General features: G+C 36.9%; 1 protein-coding gene across 2 annotated transcripts in view; it reads right to left on the reverse strand.

Annotated features, from left to right (window-relative positions):
* The window catches only part of SPAST (spastin), a 62,750-nt gene that overhangs the window by 23,088 nt on the left and 22,260 nt on the right, over positions 1 to 17,402 (reverse strand). For both annotated transcript variants that reach the window (XM_022574133.3, XM_022574132.2), the window contains exons 4-7: positions 13,708 to 13,803; positions 8,401 to 8,588; positions 7,225 to 7,358; positions 6,851 to 6,944 (exon numbers count right to left, since the gene is read on the reverse strand). In XM_022574133.3, coding sequence (XP_022429841.1) covers positions 6,851 to 6,944; positions 7,225 to 7,358; positions 8,401 to 8,588; positions 13,708 to 13,803 — 512 coding nt within the window. The remainder of the gene's footprint in view (positions 1 to 6,850; positions 6,945 to 7,224; positions 7,359 to 8,400; positions 8,589 to 13,707; positions 13,804 to 17,402) is intronic.

Consider the following 17,402-nt stretch of genomic DNA (forward strand, 5'->3'; position numbering starts at 1 on the left):
AAACGCACCAACATTCGAATTACAGGGGTACCAGAAGAAGAAGAAAAAAAGAAAGGGACGGAAAAAATATTTGAAGAGATTATAGTTGAAAACTTCCCTAATATGGGAAAGGAAATATTTAATCAAGTCCAGGAAGCACAGAGAGTCCTATACAGGATAATTCCAAGGAGAAACACGCGAAGACACATATTAATCAAACTGTCAAAAACTAAATACAAAGAAAACATATTAAAAGCAGCAAGGGAAAAACAACAAATAACACACAAGGGAATCCCCATAAGGTTAACAGCTGATCTTTCAGCAGAAACTCTGCAAGCCAGAAGGGACTGGCAGGACATATTTAAAGTGATGAAGGAGAAAAACCTACAACCAAGATTACTCTACCCAGCAAGGATCTCCTTCAGATTTGATGGAGAAATTAAAACCTTTACAGACAAGCAAAAGCTGAGAGAGTTCAGCGCCACCAAACCAGCTCTACAACAAATGCTAAAGGAACTTCTCTAGGCAAGAAACACAAGAGAAGGAAAAGACCTACAATAATGAACCCAAAACAATTAAGAAAATGGGAATGGGAACATACATATTGATAATCACCTTAAATGTAAATGGATTAAATGCTACCACCAAAAGACACAGACTGGCTGAATGGATACAAAAACAAGAACCATACATATGCTGTCTACAAGAGACCCACTTCAGACCTAGAGACACATATAGACTGAAAGTAAGGGTATGGAAAAACATATTCCATGCAAATGGAAACGAAAAGACAGCTGGAGTAGCAATTCTCATATCAGACAAAGTAGACTTTAAAATAAAGACTATTAGAAGTGACAAAGAAGGACACTAAATAATGATTAAGGGATCAATCCAAGAAGAAGATATAACGATTGTAAATACTTATGCACCCAACATAGGAGCACCTCAATACATAAGGCAAATACAACAGCCATAAAAGGGGAAATCGACAGTAACACATTCATAGCAGGGGACTTTAACACCCCACTTTCACCAATGGACAGATCATCCAAAATGAAAATAAATAAGGAAACACAAGCTTTAAATGATACATTAAACAAGATGGACTTAATTGATATTTATAGGAAATTCGATACAAAAACAACAGAATACACATTTTTCTCAAGCGCTCAGGGAACATTCTCCAGGATAGATCATATTCTGGGTCACAAATCAAGCCTTGGTAAATTTAAGAAAACTGAAATTGTACCAAGTATCTTTTCCGACCACAACGCTATGAGACTAGATATCAATTACAGGAAAATATCTGTAAAAAATACAAACACATGGAGGCTAAATAATACACTACTTAATAACGAAGTGATCACTGAAGAAATCAAAGAGGAAATCAGAAAATACCTAGAAACAAATGACAATGGAGACACAATGACCCAAAACCTATGGGATGCAGCAAAAGCAGTTCTAAGAGGGACGTTTATAGCAATACAATCCTACCTTAAGAAACAGGAAACATCTCGAATAAACAACCTAACCTTGCACCTAAAGCAATTAGAGAAAGAAGAACAAAAAACCCCCAAAGTTAGCAGAAGGAAAGAAATCATACAGATCAGATCAGAAATACATGAAAAAGAAATGAAGGAAACGATAGCAAAGATCAATAAAACTAAAAGCTAGTTCTTTGAGAAGATAAAAAAACTGATAAACCATTAGCCAGACTCATCAAGAAAAAAAGAGAGAAGACTCAAATCAATAGAATTAGAAACAAAAAAGGAGAAGTAACAACTGACACTGTAGAAATAAAAAAGTTCATGAGAGATTAATACAAGCAACTCTATGCCAATAAAATGGACAACCTGGAAGAAATGGACAAATTCTTAGAAATGCACAACCTGCCAAGACTGAATCAGGAAGAAATAGAAAATATCAGCAGACCAATCACAAGGACTGAAATTGAAACTGTGACTAAAAATCTTCCAAGAAACAAAAGCCCAGGAGCAGATGGCTTCACAGGCGAATTCTATCAAACACTTAGAGAAGAACTAACACCTATCCTTCTCAAACTCTTGAAAAATATAGCAGAGGGAGGAACACTCCCAAACTCATTCTACGAGGCCACCATCACCCTGATACCGAAAGCAGACAAAGATGTCACAGAGAGAAAAGTACAGGCCAGTATCACTGACGAACATAGATGCAAAAATCCTCAACAAAACACTGGCAAACAGAATCCAAAAGCACATTAAAAGTATTATAAACCATGATCAAGTGGGGTTTATTCCAGGAATGCAAGGATTCTTCAATATATGCAAACCAATCAAGGTGATAAGCCATATTAACAAATTGAAGGAGAAAAACCATATGATCATCTCAATAGATACACAGAAAGCTTTTGACAAAATTCAACACCCATTTATGATAAAAAACCCTGCAGAAAGTAGGCATAGAGGGAACTTTCCTCAACATAATAAAGGCCATATATGACAAACCCACAGCCAATATCGTCCTCAATGGTGAAAAACTGAAAGCATTTCCACTAAGATCAGGAACAAGACAAGGTTGCCCACTCTCACCGCTGTTATTCAACATAGTTTTGGAAGTTTTAGCCACAGCAATCAGAGAAGAAAAGGAAATAAAAGGAATCCAAACCGGAAAAGAAGAAGTAAAGCTGTCACTGTTTGCAGATGACATGATACTATACATAGAGAATCCTAAAGATGCTACCAGAAAACTACTAGAGCTAATGAATGAATTTGGTAAAGTTGCAGGATACAAAATTAATGCACAGAAATCTCTGGCATTCCTATACACTAATGATGAAAAATATGAAAGTGAAATCAAGAGAACACTCCCATTTACCACTGCAACAAAAAGAATAAAATATCTAGGAATAAACCTACCTAAGGAGACAAAAGACCTGTATGCAGAAAATTATAAGACACTGATGAAAGAAATTAAAGATGATACAAATACATGGAGAGATATACCACGTTCTTGGATTGGAACAATCAACATTGTGAAAATAACTCTACGACCCAAAGCAATCTACAGATTCAATGCAATCCCTATCAAACTACCACTGGCATTTTTCACAGAACTAGAACAAAAAATTTCACAATTTGTATGGAAACACAAAGGACCTTGAATAGCCAAAGCAATCTTGAGAACAAAAAATGGAGCTGGAAGAAACAGGCTCCCTGACTTCAGACTATACTACAAAGCTACAGTAATCAAGACAGTATGGTACTGGTACAAAAACAGAAAGATAGGGCTTCCCTGGTGGCGCAGTGGTTGCGAGTCCGCCTGCCAATGCAGGGGACACGGGTTTGTGCCCCGGTCCGGGAGGATCCCACATGCCGCAGAGCGGCTGGGCCCGTGAGCCTGGCCCTGGCCGCTGAACCTGCGCGTCTGGAGCCTGTGCTCCACAACGGGAGAGGCCACAACAGTGAGAGGCCCGCGTACTGCAAAAAAAAAATCCAAAAAACAGAAAGATAGATCAATGGAACAGGACAGAAAGCCCAGAGATAAAGCCACGCACATATGGTCGCCTTATCTTTGATAAAGGAAGCAGGAATGTACAGTGGAGAAAGGACAGCCTCTTCAATAAGTGGTCCTGGGAAAACTGGACAGGTACATGTAAAAGTATGAGATTAGAACACTCCCTAACACCATACACAAAAATAAGCTCAAAATGGATTAAAGACCTAAACGTAAGGCCAGAAACTATCAAACTCTCAGAGGAAAACATAGGCAGAACACTCTATGACATAAATCACAGCAAGATCCTTTCTGACCCACCTCCTAGAGTAATGGAAATAAAAACAAAAATAAACAAGTGGGACCTAATGAAACTTCAAAGCTTTTGCACAGCAAAGGAAACCATAAACAAGACCAAAAGACAACCCTCAGAATGGGAGAAAATATTTGCAAATGAAGCAACTGACAAAGGATTAATCTCCAAAATTTACAAGCAGCTCATGCAGATCAATAACAAGAAAACAAACAACCCAATCCAAAAATGGGCAGAAGACCTAAATAGACATTTCTCCAAAGAAGCTATACAGACTGCCAACAAACACATGAAAGAATGCTCAACATCATTAATCATTAGAGAAATGCAAATCAAAACTACAATGAGATATCATCTCCCATCGGTCAGAATGGCCATCATCAAAAAATGTAGAAACAATAAATGCTGGAGAGGGTGTGGAGAAAAGGGAACACTCTTGCACTGCTGGTGGGAATGTGAATTGGTACAGCCACTATGGAGAACAGTATGAAGGTGCCTTAAAAAACTACAAATAGAACTACCATATGACACAGCAATCCCACTACTGGGCATATACCCTGAGAAAACCAAAATCCAAAAAGAGTCATGTACCAAAATGTTCATTGCAGCTCTATTTACAATAGCCAGGAGATGGAAACAACCTAAGTGTCCATCATTGGATGAATGGATAAAGATGTGGCACATATATACAATGGAATAAAGAGAAACGAAATTGAGCTATTTGTAATGAGGTGGATGGACCTAGAGTCTGTCATACAGAGTGAAGTAAGTCAGAAAGAGAAAGACAAATATCGTATGCTAACACATATATATGGAGTTTAAGAAAAAAAAAATGTCATGAACAACCTAGGGGTAAGACAGGAATAAAGACACAGACCTACTAGAGAATGGACTTGAGGATATGGGGAGGGGGAAGGGTAAGCTGTGACAAAGCGAGAGAGTGGCATGGACATATATACACTACCAAACGTAAGGTAGATAGCTAGTGGGAAGCAGCCGCATAGCACAGGGAGATCAGTTCGGTGCTTTGTGACCACCTAGAGAGATGGGATAGGGAGGGTGGGAGGGAGGGAGACGCAAGAGAGAAGAGATATGGGAACATATGTATATGTATAACTGATTCACTTTCTTATAAAGTAGAAACTAACACACCATTGTAAAGCAATTATATTCCAATAAAGATGTAAAAAAAATTAGTATTAAATTACACATACAGTAAAAACAAAAAACAAGAAGTAGTTGGCAGTTATAGCCTTGAGGCAGCAGTCTAATGTTAGGAATCTTATTTATTTCATTTTCTAGAACCACCACTTAACTATAATCTTGAGCAAGAAATTTGAGTTTCAGGATTAGTTTCTTTATCCACAAATGGACTAGATGACTGCTAAGATCCTTTTCAGGTCTACAATTATATGAGTTCTTTCAACAAGCATTTTTTTGTCAATACTCACTCTGCTACATTTACTACTCTTACATAACTCCAGGCAAAAAGTAAGCCGAAATACAAGCTATAATATGTTTCCTCAAAGTGTGGCCTGAGGTTGTACAAGAGATAAATTTGGTTCATATAAGGACAAATGCCTTCTATTTTAATAATTCTCTATTTTATTGTGTATTAAGAAAATTTCAATTAGTATATTAAACCAGTGATTTCATGCACACTGCTTCTTAGAGTGGGCAAAAAGGAAAAATAAAGAAAGTGGACTCAAAAAATAGCAAGTTTCAGTATAGTTGGTACTCACAAGTTATAAACACCATGAAAGTAGTATGAGAGTGACATATACTATAGAAAAATAGAGCCACACAACAAATTCATTTAAAAGCGTATTTGTCACAATGTGCCATATAACATCTATTTTCACGAGATTTTGTAAATGAGTCCATTAAGACTTGAAAGTTCTAGGAGAAGAGAAATAACTAATCCAGGCTGGATCCTCATTTATTTTTCGCAATATTTTCAGAACAGCATCAAACATGCAATCTGTGAATTGTGAGAATCCAAAATAATGCTAATTGGGAGATTAGGTTTGACATAAATACACTACCATGTGTAAAACAGATAGCTAGTGGGAACCTGCGGTATAGCACAGGGAGCTCAGCTTGGTGCTCTGTTACAACCTAGATGGGTGGGATGGGAGGGGATGGGAAGGGATGGGAGGGAGGCCCAAGAGGGAGAGGATATATGTACACATATGGCTGATTTACTTCATTGTACAGCACAAACTAACACAACATTGTAAAGCAATTATACTCCAATAAAAAAAGAATGAAGCACTGAAAAAAGAAAAACAATGCTATGTGTGGAAAATTAAATATTTATTATCAATTGCAAGATTACCTAACTTCCTTAGTGAGTTTAAAAATAAGGGATGAAAGGTGAGGTCCCTACCCATCATTCACCAGCTCTCCACTTACTTTGATGACTTAATATCTTGAAAATAATTCTTTCTTTCTTTCTTTATTATTTATTTATTTATGGCTGCATTGGGTCTTCATTGCTGCGCGTGGGCTTTCTGTAGTTTCGGTGAGCAGGGGCTGCTCTTTGTTGTGGTGCGCAGGCTTCTCATTGCAGTAGCTTTTCTTGTTGCAAAGCATGGGCTCTAGGTGTGCAGGCTTCAGTAGTTGTGGCACACGGGCTCCCTAGTTGTGGCACACGGGCTCCCTAGTTGTGGCTCGCGGGCTCTAGAGTGCAGGCTCAGTAGTTGTGGCACACAGGCTTAGTGGCTCCGCGGCATGTGGGAATCTTCCCAGATCAGGGATCGAACCCATGTCCCCTGCATTGGCAGGCGGATTCTTTCTTAACTTTAAATCTCTCTTACCTTGATATAAAAATTATTTCCTGTTACCTACTTTTCCTATAAATTTAATTAAAAATGGATTGGGAATTAGGAACCATTATATTTATTCTCCTCTCCAGTATAAATAACTAGTCAACATCAACTGCTAATGTTTTTTTCCTTTAAAAGACATCTAACCTACTGTTATATGAACTAATCATTCTAGTATAGCTCAAACACTTCTTTACTGTACTATGGATTCAGTAATGGATGATGCTATAGGAAAATGATAATATAAAATCCTTACCTCAGGCCTCAGAGAAGGAAGAATAACAATTTCTTGCAATGCTTGTTTTGCCAACTCTTGACCAGCTATATCATCAAATTTAACAGCTGTTCCACTAAGAAACAGAATTTCAGTTAGTTCCATAACAGAAATATACTTCAGTTATTATAATATTAAGTCTAAGCTCTATGTAACATAGCCATTTTTATGTTAACTGTGAAACTATAGTTACATAAGTAAAGCAATGGTTTTCTACATTTACACTAATTGAAAACCATCATAAAAATTACATATGTAAATTAGACAAGGTATATATTATCCATTTCACTCATGATATATTTCATAAATAAAAAAATTTTAAAACCCCATAAAACACTTTAGATGACAAAACTTACTTGTCCACAATTTCGTTCATTATAAGGTTAGCAAGGTTGCTGTCCACATTCCTAAAGTTCTTCAAGTCTTTCTTTTTACGAGCAGCAGTTGTAGGGGTAGAAGGTTTATTTGTTCTATTTGTTTTTGGTGTACTCTTGAAGGACACAAAATTTTAATGTGAAAACACAACATAATGTTTGCACTTTTCACATGTGAGTCAACCTTAATGTTCACAGAATTAAAGGCTTAAATGTAGCAAAAAATGGATATAAAAATCCAAAAATTGTATATTTACTCCAAGATAAAATGGCATTCACTATAGAACTACATTTGGCATGAAGTGGGTTTATAGAAGATTTTATCCAGAGAGATTCAGTTACTATAAAATAAAAAGGCTGTATCACAATGCAGTCATACAATTTTGATCCTTGTTAGAATTGTAACAAAACTCTATGTATGTTTAATGTTATAAAACATTTATGTAGATTTAAATAATTAAAAGAATAACAAATTTTAAATGAACTATAGGGAATTCCCTGGTGGTCCAGTGGTTAGGACTCGGCGCTTTCACTGCCAAGGACTCGGATTCAATCCCTGGTCAGGGAACTAAGATACCACAAGCTGCACCATGCGGCCTAATAAATAATGTTTTAAAAAAAGAATTATACAGTATTATATAAAACAGATTGGATAAGCAAACTTACTATTAAAAAACCTATTTAGAGCCAAAAGGAGTTAAAAAAATTTGCTTAAAAAATAATAGAGAGGGCTTCCCTGGTGGCGCAGTGGTTGAGAGTCTGCCTGCCAATGTAGGGGACACGGGTTTGTGCCCCGGTCCGGGAAGATCCCACATGCCGCGGAGCGGCTGGGCCTGTGAGCCATGGTCATTGAGCCTGCGCGTCCGGAGCCTGTGCTCCGCAATGGGAGAGGCCACAACAGTGAGAGGCCCGCGTACCGCAAAAATAAATAAATAATAGAGAAAAAAAGAGGTTTGCTTTTTAGTAGCAAGTTGCCGCTACTACTTAAGAGTCTTAAAAATCTAAATTAAAAAAAAGAAAAATTTCATTCAATGTTGTAGAAACTTATCGATTCTCTAAGGTATTATAAAGTACTTGTAATAAACTTAAGCAAGCATATCATGTTCAAAACTTTCTATTTGCAACAGCATAGCAATTAAAGTTACTGTCTCCAAATACCTTATGAGTGGTAGTTGCAGGACCAGGTCCCTGTCTCACTCCAGAAACCATGGATAAACCACTGCAGCTAGGTGCTCTGTGGTGGCCTGAAAGACCTGTGGATCCAGTTTTCATAACTGTTTTTGAACGAGGCAGTGAATTACTAGTGTGTGTTAAGGGATCTTTTCTTTTCGGAACAGCTCCACTTTCTAGCAAGGAAAAAAATAAAATCATCATGGTTAGAAAATTGTGGCTAAACATTATAAAAAGTAATATAAAGACCAGTACAAATTTGTAAAACTAATAATTTTTTTTTTTACTTCAACAATGTTTCAAAATAAGATTTCAATCAGAATATATACTAGGGTGTGCATAAGGGTTATTACTGGGTGTGGGCAAGATTATGGGTTATTTAGCTTTTTCCTTTTCCTGATGTATATTATAATTTTCTTATAAGGAATATGTATTTGCTATAAAAAGAAATAACTTTATTTGTGGGGACAGAAGGAGGATATAAAAAAGGTACCAAGCAATAAAGCTGCCAAAATGTTTTTTTCTTTTTTTTTTCTTTGTTTAAAAGCTGCCAGGGCTTCCCTGGTGGCGCAGTGGTTGAGAGTCTGCCTGCCAATGCAGGGGACACGGGTTTGTGCCCCGGTCCGGGAAGATCCCACATGCCGCAGAGCGGCTAGGCCCGTGAGCCATGGCCGCTGAGCCTGTGCGTCCGGAGCCTGTGCTCCGCAACGGGAGAGGCCACAACAGTAAGAAGCCCGCGTACTGCAAAAAAAAAAAAAAAAAAAAATCTGCCAAAAATTAAACAAACAAAATGTAGTAAAGGCATTAGCAATAGGTTGTATGGAGAAAAAAAAAATAGCATTTCGTTCCAAACTTTTAAGACTACAAAATAGAATGAAAGTCCAGTCTGTGCCACCAAGTTTTAAAAAATAATTTTAATTTAAAGGGTATAAAGATATGGTTAAATCGCCAAGTATTTTTACCCTCTATGCAAATAAACACATATAGGACACCTTCAATTAAATCTAAAAGGTTACCTGACCTAGCTACTGTGCTCTTCTACATAAATTACAGACTTCTGAATGTTCAAATCTCACTGCTTCTAAATAATATTTTCATATACTATATAACAAACATCAGAGTTTATGAATAACAATGTTCACTGTGAAGACAGATGTTAAATCAGTCAGCAAATTAGAGTAGTCTAGAGAAAAGACTAGCTTAAAGACAAAAGCCTTATTGTTGCTCCTGTCATCAAATCCCTTAATATGGCTTAAGGAAACAAAAGAAGGGAACGTAAGAGTACAGTAAATTAGGGACTTCCATGGCGGTCCAGTGGTTAAGACTCCGTGCTCCCAGTGCAGGGGGAGCAGATTAGATCCTGGTCAGGGAATTAAGATCCAAGGGTTCTTTTCTAGTAAACAAATGCAAAGTTCTGTACCGTATGTTCAAGGAACTAATATAATGACCCTATAGGAAGAAGCAGGAAAGCAATCCAGAAAAGGGAATGACAATAAGGAAAAGCCAAGGTGTGAATAAAAGCAAGGTCTGTCTAGGGTGATAAGTATCATGCATTTCAGAGGGGAAAAAAGGAGACTGGAGAAGAATTTCTTCAAACAGAAAATATATAGTCCTAAGATTACAAATGGATAGAAATTTTCATAAGGAATTGTGAGAATGACAGCAGACTTTTCATAAAAATAACAAAGGTCGTAGACAACGGAGTATGCTCAAAATGCTGAAGGAAAAAACAATGTTAACTTTCACTTATTCTATATTCAGGTGACCAGTCACGTAAGAATGAGAGTATTTTCAGACACTAGAAAGGCTGAGAGAGTTTACTATCTACAACCCTCATTAAAAGAAATACTAAAGGAGGTCTTTTAGTTAAAAAGCAAATTAAACACAGAAAGAAGTAAAAAACTGTAACATGAAGCTAAAGAGCAAGACAAAAATCAGACAACCTGGGGGGAGGAAAACCCCAAAAGGGAAAATAATTAAAATATATTATTTGTCTTTGGGTAAACAATATTTACTAAGTTTCTAATAATATGAAATATAATTTTTCAATATAACTAAAAACAGTGATATATATATACATATATATATGTACATATATACAGACACACACGGAATGAAGGATATTGGTGGCATAAGAGAATTAAACCTTCTTCTACCTGAAAAAGAAGTCAATACATATCAAAAACTCATAAATCAGGATTAGCAATAAAAGCATAATATTTGAAAGTATAATGAGCATGAGAAAAAATAGCAAAGAGTTAAATATTGTATGAGGAGCCAAACTAGGGGTGCAGGTAAGAAAGGGAGATATAACAGGTGGGAAGGGGAATATTATTTCTCTTTATAAGCCTTTTCAGTATTTTTAAATCAACATTTTAGGGTATAATCTATGTATAATATTTTGCATGCATTTAAAATGTATAATATATTGGCAAAATAGCCACTAAAATCAAGATACAAAATGTTTCCATCATAGCCAAAAGTTTCCTTGTATCCATTTGCATTCCATTCCTCTTACTGCCCCTAGCCCTAAGCAATGACTAATCTGCTTTCTGAATATTGGAGTCATCTGATTTAGCAATTTCTATTGATCTAAGTTCAAGGTCACTGAATCTTTCATTTGACATCTCCAATCTGCTGTTGAGGCTATCTAGCAATTTTTTTCACCAACTGTACTTTACAATTTTAAAACTTCCATTATTTTTATTGTTTAGTTTATATTCTCTGTTAAGATTGCAGGTTTGTTAACAGATGCCATATTTTCTTTTAATTCTTTGAACATATTTATAATGGTTGCTTTGAAGTCTTTATCTGCTAAATTCAACATGTGGGCCCAGTCAAGAATCAGTTTCTACAGGCTGATTTCTTTCTTGAGTAAGGGTCACACTTTCCTATTTCTTCGCACATCTAATAATTTTGACTTGAAAATTGGACATTGTAGATAACACATAAAGTAGTAAGCAGACTTTGGCATATCTGCTTCCTAAGAGAGAAGAAGTAACTCATCCAAGTGAAACATCATAGAATGTTCCATAAGTGGGTGACACTAATGAACTAGGCATGAATGAGCCAGCTGATTCACTAAGGCTCAACGGGAATCAAACACCAGTGCTGAATAAATTAGCTGTGAAGTCAGTATGTCCCCCCAACAAGAAGAAAGAACAGAATTGATAACTAGGTATTTAAAATAAGACAGTTTGATTTTTTTAATGGGTCCCAGAAGAGAAAGCTGCTTTTGTCTCCCAACATGGCAGAAAAATACAATGGGATCTCACATGTGGAATTAAGTAGAAGAAAATCAAGATAACAAGGGAAAGGCATACCAGCTCCTCAGGACTAGAAAATTTTTCTGTTTACTCAGGTAGGATTATTAGGATCTCAAATTTGTATTTTGGAAACTTCACTATCTACACATGGTGCATTCTTACATTTCTTTGTTTTTTCAAACAGTTCATTATAAAGATGTCAGCCCTTCATGGCCATGCTAAAAGAAACAGACAAAATACTTCTCTATACTTGAAAAGGTTATTTTAAATCAGATACAGGAAGGAATGGGAAAATGAATATAGTTACTAAGGTGGGGCTCTGTAGTGGAAGACCAAACCAGACTGAGAACTCCTTAAGGGAGAGGTGAAGCCACAAGGGAAAGAGTTGATGACCAACTGTCTCTTCCATCCCAAGAAATCCACTCACACTATTTCTTCTTTATTGAAATCTTGTTCATTGCAGCACTATTTACAATAGCCAGGACATGGAAGCAACCTAAATGTCCATCAACAGAGGAATGGATAAAGAAAATGTGGTATAGCAACTAAGACCTGGCGCAGCCAAATAGATAAATAAATAAATAAAATATTTTTTTAAAATATGTGGTGCATATATACAATGGAATATTACTCAGCCATAAGAAAGAACAAAATAATGCCAAGTGCAGCAACATGGATGGACCTAGAGATTGTCATACTGAGTAAAGTAAGTTAGACAGAGAAGGGCAAATATCATATAATATCGTTTTTATATGTGGAATCTAAAAAATGGGTACAACTGAACTTATCTACAAAACAGAAATAGATTTACAGAAGTAGAAAACAAACTTATGGTTACCAGGGGGTAACGGGGGGGGGATAAATTGGGAGATTGGCATTGACATATATACACTACCATATATGAAATAGATAACTAATAAGAATCTACTGTATAGCACAGGGAACTCTACTCGATACTCTGTAATGGCCTATACGGGAAAAGAATCTAAAAAAAGAGTGGATATATGTATATGTATAACTGATTCACTTTGCTGTACACCTGAAACTAACACAACATTGTAAATCAACTACACTCCAATAAAAATGAAAAAAGCAAACAAACAAAAAAATAAATCTTGAAACTTTTTTTTATCACATATGAGTAAAGAAAGCAGTTGTTTTATAGTCTATACTAAGGGTTTTCTACTACAACTTGAACAAAGTAATATTTACTTTAATAAAATTTAAGTACTGGACACAGAACGAATTCTGAAAAAGTTACCAATAAAACTAGAGAAGATGTCAGAGAACAAAACAAAACAAAAAAGCATTTAATTTTCTGTAGGAGTTGATGTGATGACCAAAGTTTATGGAAAACAAATTTAACCCATAGTAAATAATAGTATTCTAGGGGACTTCCCTGGCAGTCCAGTGGTTAAGACTCCGTGCTTCCACTGCAGTGGGGTAGGGTTTGACTCCTGGTTGGGGAACTAAGGTCCCTGCATGCCACGCGGCATGGACAAAAGAAAAAGAAAAATAGTATTCTAATGCTTCTCCTCACTATGTGAATTCAGCTTCAAACTTTTTCTAACAGGTGCTATGATAAAACATTCATGTATTATATAAATGAAAATATATATGCATTGAAAATTGGTATATAACAAAGAAAAATTAAAATTTCTGTCTCAATAAACACTACTTCATAAAAATTTGGTACAGGTACCCATAGAAAAAAACACAAAAGCTCAAAGTAAGATAGAAACAAAAGAACATTTTAATAATTTAGGAAAATGAACCTTCATATTTTATAATTTCAAAAATTGGAGGTTGTAAAATATGCAAATATAACATGTTGAGAATGGCTGTGCCCTATTTATTACATGTTTACACACCATGAATGATAGGGCTACTGTATTTTCCACACAGCCCTGTGCAAACAAAAACCAATCAAATCTACCACTATAAAATCAAATCAACATTATCAGGTTAAGTAAGACTCTACTTTGCATGCAAGCTTTGTTATTTTACATGTTAGTTAACCTAAACCCACCTGACTGGAGATGTCCATTGCGGCATGTCAAGTTAGTACTGTCATTATAGACGTCCGTTTGTGACTTGGAAAACTGCAAAACTGGCTGCAGCTTCTCTATGCAACAGAGGGGGGTAAAAAAGAAAAAAATAAACAAAAAGAAAAAAATACATGATAAAAAATAAAATGTATATGTGAAAATGAAAAACGATTCAAGGTGTTACAAAGTTATTACATAATGAAGGGTTTGGCATTTACATAGAATTACCTTTAACAACATAATTAGTAAAAACTCAGACATTAAAATAGCAACAGAAATGAACAAGTGAATGACTATGTTCAAAATATGCATTATTCAGGTTTGGTAACCTGAGGCAATTCTATATCACTACCATCGCCAGCAAATACTTCCTGAATATCTAATATGTCCAAATCATTGTGTAGGGAGAGCAGGATAGAGATACAAAGAGAACATTAAAAAGGCTTTACAGAGGAAGTGTGCTGTGAGTTGGCTGGGATCTGTAAAGACTAAAAAAAAAAAAAAAGGACATTTAGGAAAGGAGAAATGACACAGAAGGAAACTGTAAGGAGTGTCTAGGAAACGCCATATTCAACTACATTAAGGTATGTCAGGCAGAAAATAAATGTAATAAAGCAGAATGGAATAAGCATGCTGCAGAACTGTGCGTACAGTACCCTACCATTTATTTAAATACACACATGTATACTTGTAATATATGAAAATTATCTCTAAAAAAGACCCAGAGAAACTGGTAATACCAGCTGCCTCTGGGGATGGGTAATGAGTGGCTGGGGCATAGCATGGGATGGATGCTTTTCAAACTTAAACTTTTGAAATTTTGTGGCATGTGCATATATTGCCTATTTTTAAATTAATCAAAGATTTTAAAGGATTATTTCAACCTTACTCCCACTTCAGATAACAACAACAAATCCTCTCAAGATCTATGTCTCTACCTCTAGCACCTGAAGCCTAAGAGTGTATCGGTTTGAGCTTCCTTGCCACTCTACATCACTGCTACACTCTTTCCCCAGTCAAGTCAATCCATATTGTCAGCTGACGAACACCCTGACACTCTACCACTTACTCAGTAGTACGAACTTGTTTTAGCGTCAGTTTTCCGAGGGTCTCAAGGGTTAAATAAAATAACACATGAAGTACTTGCTCTGAGCGTCATTCATAATAGGGCTCAATTTTGACCATATTTATTTTGTTGAAATACTCCAAGTTATCATTACTGATTCTTTCCTCCGGTACTAAGAAGTCGATGAATATATGCAAAAATGTAGCACATATATACTAACTCTTTTAAACTTTTATTTGTAATGTCAGACAAGCAGGCGCCATGCTTGGTTTATGGTACAACCACACATGCCTTTGGGACAGGTTAAATAGCAGCTACCCTTTTTGCACAAAGCACAAAGTACTGCACAGCTTTTGTATCCTAGAACTGGCTGATACAATATACCTCGGAGCCCTTTTTCTGTTGTTAGTTAACAGGTAGGTCATCTGATTTTTCTCAAAGATAATGCTCTTCAAATCACCATATTGAGAAAGAAACCATTTGTGTTGGTAAAAGACATAAATTAGAAAGAACTGATTTGTAAATGTCTGATTTATCAGTTAAAACTCTTCAATGAAATGTAATAAAAAGTTCACATAAACATTCATTATATAGTAAAAAATAAACAGAAATTAAATCCTTAGTTTTGATAATAACTAAGAATAATAAGTCATCGAATTTTTGTGCAGGGTTTGGATTTATATGCATGAAAACACACACACAATAGCAGCACACAGCTAATGTGAACCTGCTCCAATTCTCTTTTTTTGAAGAAAGTAAGCTTAGTTTAATGCTTTTTTTCTTCTTCTTCTTTTTTTGCACGGCCTCTCACTGTTGTGGCCTCTCCCGTTGCGGAGCACAGGCTCCGGATGTGCAGGCTCAGCGGCCATGGCTCACGGGCCCAGCTGCTCCGCGGCATGTGGGATCCTCCCGGACCAGGGCACAAACCCGTGTCCCCTGCATCGGCAGGCGGACTCTCAACCATTGCGCCACCAGAGAAGCCCTAATGCTTCTTTTTAGAATGACTAAAGGTCGTGTAGATTAACCAATGATTTAAAATAAAACAAGTCACCTTGCTTCTTGATCCCCTCATGTGCAATCCCCACACAATCATCTCAGTGATCTACTTATAAGGGAAATTTTACCACATAACTTGTGTGCCTACAACCCTTTAGCAGTTTCCCATTGCCCACAGATTAGCACTCAAGCTCCTTTATATGACCAACAAGGCCCTCCATGATCTGCCTACACTTCTTATGCTTGAGCAATCCCAAATTCATGTCTCTACCAGCACCATGCTTTTCCTTGTCCCTGAGTCTATGTTCATGCTGTTAGTTCCTCATGGAATATCTTTCCACCCAACCATTAATAACTTTTATTTATCTTTTTAAATCCCCACTTCAGGTTTCTTCCAGGAAGATTTCTCAGACACCTATTTTCCCATCTCTACAAAATATTTGTGTATCTCCATCCTGCAGTAATGATGATTTATCTATTTATGTCTGCCTTCTCTACTATATCAACAAGAGCCTAAACACAGGACATTTTATCCAATCTATCAGTAAATCTGTTTGCTCAAGTTTCAACTACAATCATAATCCAACCACTTGTTACTCCTGGTATCATCCTGGTCCAAGCCTCCATCATTTTTCTCCTAGCTTACCACAACAGTTGTCCTACTTGCTCTCCTTGGTACATAACATATCCTTGCAACATCACAACCAGAGGGATCCTTTTTAAACTGAAGTCAGATGATGTTACTCCTTTCCTAAAAAATCCTTGTAACTGCTCCCCACTTCACAGGTGGCAAAAGCTCAAATCTTCAGTGGCCTGTAAGGTCCTGCATGTTGTAATGGCTGCCCCCTCTGCCTGCCCCACCACCATTAGTTCTCTGACCTCAGCTCTAATATACTCTCCTTGCTGTGGCACACTGGCCTCTTTGCTCCTCTCAAACATACCAGATGTGCTTTCTTAAGGCTTTGCATCAGCTCTTACTTCTCCCCAGACCACTCTTCTCCCAGATACCTGTAAGGCTAACTTACAGGTCATGTCAACTTCTCCAAGAGGCATATACCCTGACTATCCTATTTAAAACTAAAAACCCAGACCACCTCCCATATACTCCTAATCCCCTGTACTGTGTTTTATGTTTTCTTTTCTCCACAAATTTATCACCTTCTAACACATGGAATAACTTATTTATTCTTTATGTTTATTGCCTACTGTCAGTATTCTCCCGGCTGGAATATAAACTCTATGACACAAGGATCCTTGTCTATATCCTAAGTGCCTAGAACATGATAACCACCCAATAAATATTTCCTGAGTTAAGAAATAAATTCAGGGCTTCCCTGGTGGCGCAGTGGTTAAGAATCCGCCTGCCAATGCAGGGGACACAGGTTCAAACCCTGGTCCAGGAAGATCTCACATGCCACGGAGCAACTAAGCCTGTGCGCCACAACTACTGGCCTGCGCTCTAGAGCCTGCGAGACACAACTACTGAGCCCACGTGCCACAACTACTGAAGCCCATGCGCCTAGAGCCCACGCTCCGCAACAAGAGAAGCCACTGCAATGAGAAGCCCACGCGCCGCAACAAAGAGTAGCCCCTGCTTGCTGCAACTAGAGAATG

The sequence above is a fragment of the Delphinapterus leucas genome, chromosome 13 (assembly GCF_059928025.1).
Source record: "Delphinapterus leucas isolate spDelLeu-1000000601 "Yukka" chromosome 13, BTC_Dleu_Yukka2, whole genome shotgun sequence".
NCBI classification, from domain to species: Eukaryota; Metazoa; Chordata; class Mammalia; order Artiodactyla; family Monodontidae; genus Delphinapterus; species Delphinapterus leucas.